The following is a 9,159-nucleotide window of genomic DNA, read 5'->3' on the forward strand; positions in this document are numbered from 1 at the left end:
TATTGCATTGTCATTGCCTTTGACATATAGAGGAGTTGTGAGTTTGGGATGAATTGTGTCTTTTCTTGAATGGCCACAAACTTCGTGTCGTGTGTAGGTGCAAGTCCAGCACACTAGCTAAGAAGTGTATCTTCAGTTACATCAAGGAGCACTTCCTCCATCTTCAACACGCTAGTTGAGAAGTCCATCCTCTTTTACATGGAGCATTTCCTCCATCTCCGGCACTGGAGGGATGTGTTCATGTCTCATTTGGTGAATGCAAAACAGAGATAGCAAACCTTGCACACCACTAGGAGGTATAGGAGAGTGTCTAGGTTTGCAATAAATGCTAGAGATGGAGATGAATGGATCAAGATTCAAACAAGAATGGGAAGTAAATGGAAGTAAATGGGGGAAACTTTCCTTAAAGGGGGGTATAAATCTAATGCTGAGTTGAGACTGAGAGCAGATTATAAGGGAGTGCGGACATGCCGCATTAGAATTTAGATCGACCCTAAATTCTAATCATTTCCAAAACTCTGGCGGTTTGTCGAAGGTTTCGGGCTACCGGCAGAGCCGGTCGGATTCACCGGGCCGACCGGTTGGCTCTGTACGTCTTTTCCCTTGAACAGCTCCACGCCTGTTTGCCCAGCGTGGCCCTCAGCATTTCACTGAGCTCAACAACAGCGTCAAGCTTTTGGCTGTGAGCTCAGAGCGAGGGAGTTAATAAGCTTTTTGAGCTCAAGATGCAGTGAGGACTCAACCAGTAGATTCAACAAAGTGGAGGAGCTTCGGCAATGGCAGAGGTCTGCACCTTGTTCACGCTTTGCTATGCGGGAGGGAGGATGAGGACAGGCCCCTGCATGAGTGCTGCTGCTTGCTTCCTCCCCCCAAGTTCTTGGCGAAGCTACTTCGATTGAGCGAAGGCGGCTCTCTAGCCCTTCCCACAGCCTCAACTCCTGATCATCCGTCACGTTTCCCGCCCAGAAGACCCGATTTGGCCTCGATCGCCGAGTTTCCAGCATTTGACTCGGGGCCGGGGCCGGGACCGGGGACCAGGAGGCGTTGCTTGCAGTTGCAGCCAGAAGCGCCCCGCTCCGAAGCCAAAAGGGCTGGCTGGAGCAGCGCGCCCCCTTTCATCATTCAGTGGATGCAGTATCCGCCGCCTAAGAATTTGGCCTAGCTTTCCGCGCAGAGGAGTGTGGTGGCTGCTGCAATGCGCACGGACTCGCAGCTGCGCTTCGAGTTCGAGTATACGCGTTCGAGACTTTGACCTGGGGGGAAATTGCGCGACGGACACGAACGGGCACGGGCACAACCAAGAGTTTCGCGCGGGCTGTTGAAGTCTATTTCTATTGCAACGGAGACAGATCGCGACCTCGCACCGTCTGCCTGAAGTACCTCACGCGGAGCTCATTGCTGTCCTTGCTATCGCTGGGAGACGTCGGGACTCAAGAAGTCGATCACCCCCTCATATGCTTCCGCGAAATGCAGGCACCCTGGGATTGGCAAGGTGCAGCTCCAGTTTCTCCCATGCCCGTGAACAAGCTTCAGTTGTGCAGACTATTCAGTTGTGCGTAAAATCTCCAACCTTGCTACCTATCCTTCATCGAGGTTGGGCGTGGTCATGAATTCCGCTTTGCCATCGAGCGGAAGCAACAGCAGCCGGAAGAAAATGAAGGATGTATCCAGATCCTTCAGCTCGCTTGATCACAGGCGCGGCAGAGACCGTCCACCGCCAATGCCTCAGCCCTCCGAGAGTGTAGTTGTGGCAGTCAATGCAGGGAAGGAGATTACCAAGTACGCGTTGGAGTGGACTCTCACAAATGTTGTTCAAGCCGGGGATCGCATCACGCTTGTGGCTCTGCTCCAAGGTGCACGAAACGGTATGCATCGCTCGTCTAAGCTCTTGCTTCGCAGTACAGAGGCGTGGCTTTTAACTGCGTCGCTCTTTTCCATCCCACAGGAAGAAAGTTGTGGGGTTTGCCCAAGTTCGCGGGAGATTGCGCGAATCGGTCTAACAAAGGCTCCAAAGGTGGGAATCCGCGAGAGGTGGAAGAGGAAATCACGGACTCTTGTTCCCATATGATGCAACAGCTACACAAGCTGTGCGATTCGAAGAAGGTAATTCGGTGCTGAGAGCTATGATCGAAGGCGGACTATGTATTTCTAAATTGTTGCTCAATGGTGCGTCTATGGTTGCTGTCTTTGCACAGGTTAAAGTGAGCGTGAGGGTGGTACCAGCTGCTGGCAGAGGGTCGACAGCCATGGAAGCTGAAAGAGTGCGCGCGACGTGGGTTGTGTTGGACAGGCAAGGGAACAAGACACACATACGCAGGAGCAGAGATTGGAAACGTTTTACTAGGAAGCTCATCAATCTCACCTTGCCCTTGGTTTTGCAGTCAGCTGAAGAAGGAGGGCAAGTGCTGCATGGAGCAGCTCCATTGCAACGTCGTAATTGTAAAGCGCTTGAATCCGAAGATACTCCGCCTCAATCTGATGAGGGGTGCTTCCGAAAATGGAAGGAAACTATCGGTGGAGGCAGTTGGTCCCAGGGGGTTGGAGCCAACTCCGCGAACGCAAACTGTCAACGGCAATGGCAAGGCGACGACGACGAATCGGATCTTAGAAGAAGGCATTTCGTCGAGCAGTCCGGATATGGGAACTCCCTTCACAGCAACTGAGCAGGGAACATCCTGCACATCCAGCTCCGAACCTGGGACATCCCCTCAGACCAGTGCCGGGGCGGATGGTTCACTCAAATCTGGCCAAAACTGTACAGATTCAGCAACGGCCAGAGATGGGTTTCAACATGAGGAGGCAGTTTCGGAGACAGACTCGGCATCCGATTTTGGCCTCGCTGATGCACCTTCCGGGTCCAGTAGCGATGATGATTCTCTCCCTGTGTGCAGGACTGCTATAGCCAGTCCCGAACAGAGGTCCAAACCCGGCGCTGTGAGGTACTTCAGGCCGTCCGATCTCATGCCACAACCTTGGCTGGATTACAGTTTGACAGGCGGTAAGGCCTTCTTCCGGATTCTTGTTTTGCCTTTCCGCCAGTTTGATGTTTATTCACATGCACTACTAAGCAGGCAGCTTCTCATTTTGCAAATGTCTTGGAAGCAGCCCAAAGAGAGCGCTACTCAGTCGACCCTTGGAAACCATTAGCAAAGACGAGGCCTAACTCAGCTAATGCTACCCCCAAGTTGAACGCCAAGCAGGGCAGAGCTTCTACTCCGGCTTCCCCTCTCGGTTCCTCCAAAAGATTTTCAGGGAATGCGAGGTTGTCTATCAGCATGAGGGAAGGTGGTTCTAGTAGAAATTTGGGAGCAAGCTCGCACGACGAGAACTCGCCAGTTGTAGGATTGAAGAACAGCGTTTCATCCCAAAGGCATCTACATCCGGAGCTGAAGTCTTCCATTCAAACTCTAGATCTGGACAAAGGAAATTGGTCGAAAAGGGTGTTGACTACCAAGGATCTTCTGGAGAAATTCTCCCAATGGGACCATGAATCAGGCCGAGCTGAGCTCGGAGATAACGGGCTTAAGCAGGGGGAGCTTGAGCGCACTTCCAGTGTCAGAAAAGCAATGTCATTATCAAGGCACGTGCCTCCAGGACCCCCACCTTTGTGTTCCATCTGTCAGCACAAGGCTCCAGTTTTTGGCAAGCCTCCAAGGAGGTTCACCTTTGCGGAGTTAGAACTTGCTACCGGAGGATTCTCTCAGGCTAATTTTCTCGCAGAGGGTGGTTTTGGGTCTGTGCATAGGGGAGTTCTACCTGATGGCCAAGCTGTGGCTGTAAAGCAGCACAAACTTGCCAGCTCTCAAGGGGACATTGAGTTTTGCTCTGAAGTGGAGGTCTTGAGCTGTGCACAGCACCGTAATGTGGTGATGCTCATTGGCTACTGCATTGAAGACAAAAGACGGTTGCTAGTTTATGAATTCATCTGCAACGGATCTTTAGATTCACACCTCTATGGTATCATCTCTTTCTAGAATGTTAGCTTTTTAAAGTAAAAATTCACGATTCTGCAAAAAGGATGGTACCCTTTGGCTTAAGCCGTGCTTTTGGTGCTGTTAAAGGCAGAGACAAGGATTGTTTAGAGTGGCCAGCACGCCAGAAGATCGCAGTTGGTGCAGCTCGTGGTCTGAGATACTTGCATGAAGAGTGCCGCGTCGGCTGCATTGTTCATCGTGACATGCGTCCAAATAACATCCTACTCACTCACGATTTTGAGCCCATGGTGAGCAATCACACCTCACCTGGAGGCAATTTCGTTTCAGATGAGAATTGAGACTTTGTTTGACTTGTCAGAAGTCCTTGCAAATGTCTATTACATACAGGAACGGAGGACATTTTTTCGCAAACGATTTTACTTTTGAAATGGGTTTGCCAACGGTTCTCAGCTCAGTACATGTCATGCAGGTAGGAGACTTTGGTTTGGCAAGATGGCAACCTGATGGTGATCTTGGTGTCCAAACGCGGGTTATTGGAACATTTGGGTAAGGTTGAAGCTTTTGACTTATTACAGCAGCTGGAATTATTGCAACAGAGTACCAATTCTAAGTACTTGGATTTGTATGTGCTTCACCAGCTATTTGGCACCTGAATATGCACAAAGTGGTCAAATCACGGAGAAAGCTGATGTATATTCATTTGGTGTGGTCCTCTTGGAGCTTGTGACTGGCCGTAAAGCAGTTGACCTAAATCGTCCAAAGGGTCAGCAATGTCTAACTGAGTGGGTCAGTATTATATGGACTGCTGAGTATGAAATACTCTGGTAGTCTCGTTTTTCTCATATTAATGTAATTATTCGATCATGGAACATACATATACCCTAACCAAATGCTGTCTGCAGTAGGTCAATAAAAAAGTATGTAATAGAAATCATGGACATGTCAAATATTTCCAAATGACACTACGGCATGATGCGTTCTCTAATAGGGTAATCGTGCTACTGGTTGCGTACACAGAGGCATCTCTCATCTGTATTGTATTGCAGGCACGCCCTCTACTGGATGAGCATCGGACTCGCGAAATAATTGATCCTCTTCTGGAAGGACGTTATTCGGATTATGAGGTCTATTGCATGCTGCATGCATCTTCCCTCTGCATTCGGAAAGATCCTCATCTAAGGCCACGGATGTCTCAGGTGAACCAATGGCTAATGACTGTCGCTAAAGTTAGTGGGCACGTTTGATCTTGGCTCTTGTATCTCTCTGATTTGGTACATTTTTTAACTGGATGAAGGTACTTCGGATATTGGAAGGCGATGTGGTGATAGATACAAGTGGTTCTTCAACACCATGTTATGGCAGTAAACTCGCCTATGATACAGCTGTATATGGTAGTCGCAGTAGTCGCATATCCAGTGAATATGTAGTCAACCGTCTAGCATCCCTTAGCCCTCCTTTGGTCAGTTACAGTGGTTCATTTGGTGCTGAATCACTGATTGGACAAGTTGGGAAACTATCAGTTCTAGGGGAACCCCTCGTAAGTCACAGTACTAAGCTATCCTATGAAGCATTAAAAGCAGCCTACAAGGACAGGGGCAATTTTCGAAGGCTCTCATACGAGGACATGATTTGAGTAAATCAAATTCATCTATACCGTGTTCAAATTGCACGAGTCCTGTGTTGCGTTACAAATTGTACCTGCTAGCTTAGCATGCATTTTTTGTAGCAGTAGGTTGCTTAAGAGCAGTCTTACCAAAGGGGAAGTGGATCTTGCTCTTGGAGCTTCTCTTGTATACTAATGACAAGATTTGCCACACTTTTGTTCAGATGATGGAATGAGGTGATAGCTCTAATCAAGAGCGTTTGTAAAATAGTGCGAGTTCTCTTGAATGGCATGGCTGAGTATTTGGGCTGCGCACATATTGTCCCGTCTTTGTGATATGATGTGAGTCAATTTGACGTTGAGAGGCCAACCTCAGCTGCTGGGTTTCGAGGGGCTCTTCATTCATAACCGTGAATATCTGGGGTCTGAGTACTCCATCTTTCTGTGCTGAACGCTGCTTTGTGAAAACTCAGTTTTGTCCGCATAGAGGGTGACATTATGGTAGGCATGCAGCAGTGGAGCAAGATATGCGAATGGAAGTTGTAATTCAAGGCCAGAAATAATCAGGGACTTCAGAGAAAGGCAGGCAGCAAACTGATCTAACAAGGGTGACAATCATTCTAAGTTTTACTTTCCAGCATCATCTGACATGCAAATCAAAGAGTGTATATGGAAGAGCACCATTTAAGATTTGAGTATCGTCTTGATGAAGCTTGAAGTGACTGTCAGTGACTGGGCAGATTAGACCTGGCTTTTGTACATTTAGTGTCATAGAAACTATGGGATCTTTTGATGGTTAGATCCATTTTCCAGAGCGAGAAATGCTTCATGCTTGTAGGTATTCTTCTGAGGTTTTTGATGTGACTTGACTGTTTGCAAGAGTTGAGAAGAGAGGCTTTAATGTGGCACGGCTATTATGATTGAAGGTGGTGATTTTTCCTGTTTATGGCAGCTTTTCTTTTGATGATCTTGAGCTCGGGCTGAGCCAATTTTTCTCTGGTTTTCTGCATATTGACTCATATGATCGTCTATTGTATGCTAATCAGCACATGCATTTGTAAAGTGGAAGGCTCTGAGGGTAATAGTGTGCATGTGATCTTCAAATAGCAATTATACATGAACGTTATAAGATTAGTGCTGGCTATTGGATAGATTGATTGTGTTTACATGCCGTATCATTAGCATTTGAATTATTGGTCTTCTTCCTATCGACAATTGTAGCTCATCATGCAGGTTGTGTCAGATAAGAATAGCTTTGATATGGAGATCTAGGGACTATTATCAGGTAGAACGTCTTGGAGATGGAGAACTAGGGCTTTCCAAGGTAATCACTACTTTGATAATCATGCTGCAACGAACACTGAGAATCACCTTCTTTGAGAAGGAATATGGGGGGGGGGGGGGAGCAATAGACCATGAGTCAGAGAGTGATCTTTCTAACTAGCTCAAGATATTTTGTACATGCTCATTGAAGAAACATTTATCTGTAGATACAATGATTCAGATTTATAATGCATTAAATAAGGTTAAGCAGAGAATTACTGAAATTGGTTTAGAGATCTTGACATCTCAGACCTTATGGAACTAGTACAAGACATTATGCATGCTCCATTTTAAGTGCTTTTTATATGTAAACATGATCAGATACTATAATTGGAATATAGATTTTTTATTTCAAAATTCTTAGGTTTGGGGCTGAGCTTCCCCTTATGTTTTCCAAATATTGTATATTTTATTATATTTTGTGGTCTCCTAGATTTGAACGGGGAATTACAAATATAGTATTTCTAACATCTCTAATTCCCCTTGAAACATTGTTACATTGAGGTCACAATGATGTCTAGCTATAGAACTAAAAAGCTAAGCCTAGAAGGGTTACAAGAAGGACAAACAAGTATGAAAAACCAAAGGAATAGATCAAGACTTAAAGGCTTTTTATTGGAAACTCAAGTGTCAATAGCCCCCCCTTGAGAAAAACTACCTATTAATTAATAAGTCAATGTGTGGGGGGAGCGGGTCAAAATTAACATAAGAGAAGTGGTGATTAATCAGTGGCACAAATAATTAGAAGTATCTAGAAGGCACGATAAATTAGAAGTCTCCAAAAGCTGAAGGATCTAAACAAGTGAGGTCTATAAGCACACAAAGGTGTTGAGCCAAGGAAGGGCAGGGAGAGGGGGAGGAGAGGAAGGGGAGGGAGAGGGAGCGGAGCGGAGAGATGGTGGAGAGGAGTGAGGAGAGGTGAGAGATGGTGATGGAAGGGGAAGCAAGTGATGGAGGGGGAAGTGAGCAAGGGGGGGAGAGGTTGAGAAACAGCCAGGGAGGGAGAGATTGGATAGGAGCGAGGGAGGGAGAGATTGGATAGGAGCGAGGGAGGGAGAGGCTGAGAGATGGCGAGGGAGGAAAGTGAGGGAGGGAGGGAGGTTGGAAAGGAGCGAGGAGAGGCTAAGAGATGGTGATGGCGGCGATGAAGGAGGAAGAGAGCAATGGGTGGCCTAAGTTTTTGCATCATTGATGAATATACGTCTCTCTAGTCAACAAAAAATGGAAGTAAAAAACCATTAGTTGAGGAATTGAAGAGAGGCACAAAAAAGGAAACATGTGATGTGAGGGGAGGAGGGATTAAAGGGATTAATGGCATGCAAGGAGTAGATGGCACACAAAACCTCGTGCTAGGTGTCCATGTGTATGCACTCGCATTACCTCCCCACCTTCTAGCTCCTACCCTCCAAGTGTAACTTATGTATGATACAATTTCAAGTTTGTACTAACAAAGGCAAGTAGCCTATTGGTGGGCAGCTTAGTTTTATAGAGGTGGTCCAAATTTTAAGCCTTTTGGCCATCATATAACGACAATCCAAGAAATAACATTAAGACTAATGCGTGGGATGAGTAAATTTGTTAAAATTAGCGCCTTTAGGCCTAATAGATTGAATGGCCCCAAAGGTGAGCAAACTAATAGGAGGAATTAAGAATGGGCAAACTTCCCTAACCTTTCCCTCCCACGTTTTTAAAGCCCCCCTCTTTCTCTTCGTTCTCACCCTCTATGCCTCTTTCTCCCTTGCATTGCTCTCTTCTCTGAGGACCCTCTGTGTCTCGCGTGACGTGCCTTCTCCTGCCATGCCTAAAATAACATGCCTCTCCCTCGTCTCAGGTTCTCGATCGGGCTTGATTGCACCTTGTAATTCGTGCTTGTGCATTCAGTAGTCTCTTATCTAGCGGCTTGGCGCCTCTCGTTGCAAACTTATTACTACTACACATAGTCTGATGACCTATGACTCGAGTTTTGCCCCGGCACTGCAGGCAGCATAGCCCCCATGAGCCTCTAGAGACCTTTCGCTTTGAGCCTTGAAGCTCTAGCTCCCCTTTCGCCTATTCGGATGTCTTGGACTCACACGCCAATGTTTTTTCTTATTGTCCTCTTAAGCCCCCTCCTCAAAAATCCGTTTCCAACCATTTCATTAAACATAACCAACCCACCCCCCCCACGCCCCCTCCTCTTTCAAAAACCCAATTCCAACCCCTCCTCCTAATTTCTTGCTTACCTTATTCTTTTACCCACCTTGGCCTTCATTTAAATATTTAATTACAAAATTTTTCACTTCTCTTCCTCTATCTCTA

The 9,159-nt window shown here is 46.7% G+C and overlaps 1 protein-coding gene across 2 annotated transcripts; it reads left to right on the top strand.

The window, feature by feature from the left end:
• Window positions 1–663: 663 nt before the first annotated feature.
• LOC147892367 (inactive protein kinase SELMODRAFT_444075-like) lies at window positions 664–6,505 on the top strand. 2 transcript variants are annotated; one of them, XM_087386962.1, is made up of 10 exons: window positions 664–1,865; window positions 1,946–2,103; window positions 2,196–2,290; window positions 2,382–2,998; window positions 3,106–3,957; window positions 4,062–4,222; window positions 4,405–4,481; window positions 4,574–4,721; window positions 4,982–5,131; window positions 5,230–6,505. In XM_087386962.1, exons 1-10 carry the CDS (start codon window positions 1,607–1,609, stop codon window positions 5,566–5,568), a joined length of 2,856 nt encoding a protein of 951 aa, XP_087243088.1. In that variant the 5' UTR covers window positions 664–1,606; the 3' UTR covers window positions 5,569–6,505. The 2 variants fall into 2 exon arrangements, with proteins under 2 accessions (XP_087243088.1, XP_087243089.1); XM_087386963.1 differs by lacking the exon at window positions 5,230–6,505 and having other exon boundaries at window positions 4,574–4,698; window positions 4,982–5,126.
• The last annotated feature ends 2,654 nt before the right edge of the window (window positions 6,506–9,159 follow it).

The sequence above is a fragment of the Dipteris shenzhenensis genome, chromosome 16, assembly GCF_047967505.1.
Source record: "Dipteris shenzhenensis isolate YYH24624 ecotype China chromosome 16, Dip_SZ_1.0, whole genome shotgun sequence".
In the NCBI taxonomy this organism is placed as follows: Eukaryota; Viridiplantae; Streptophyta; class Polypodiopsida; order Gleicheniales; family Dipteridaceae; genus Dipteris; species Dipteris shenzhenensis.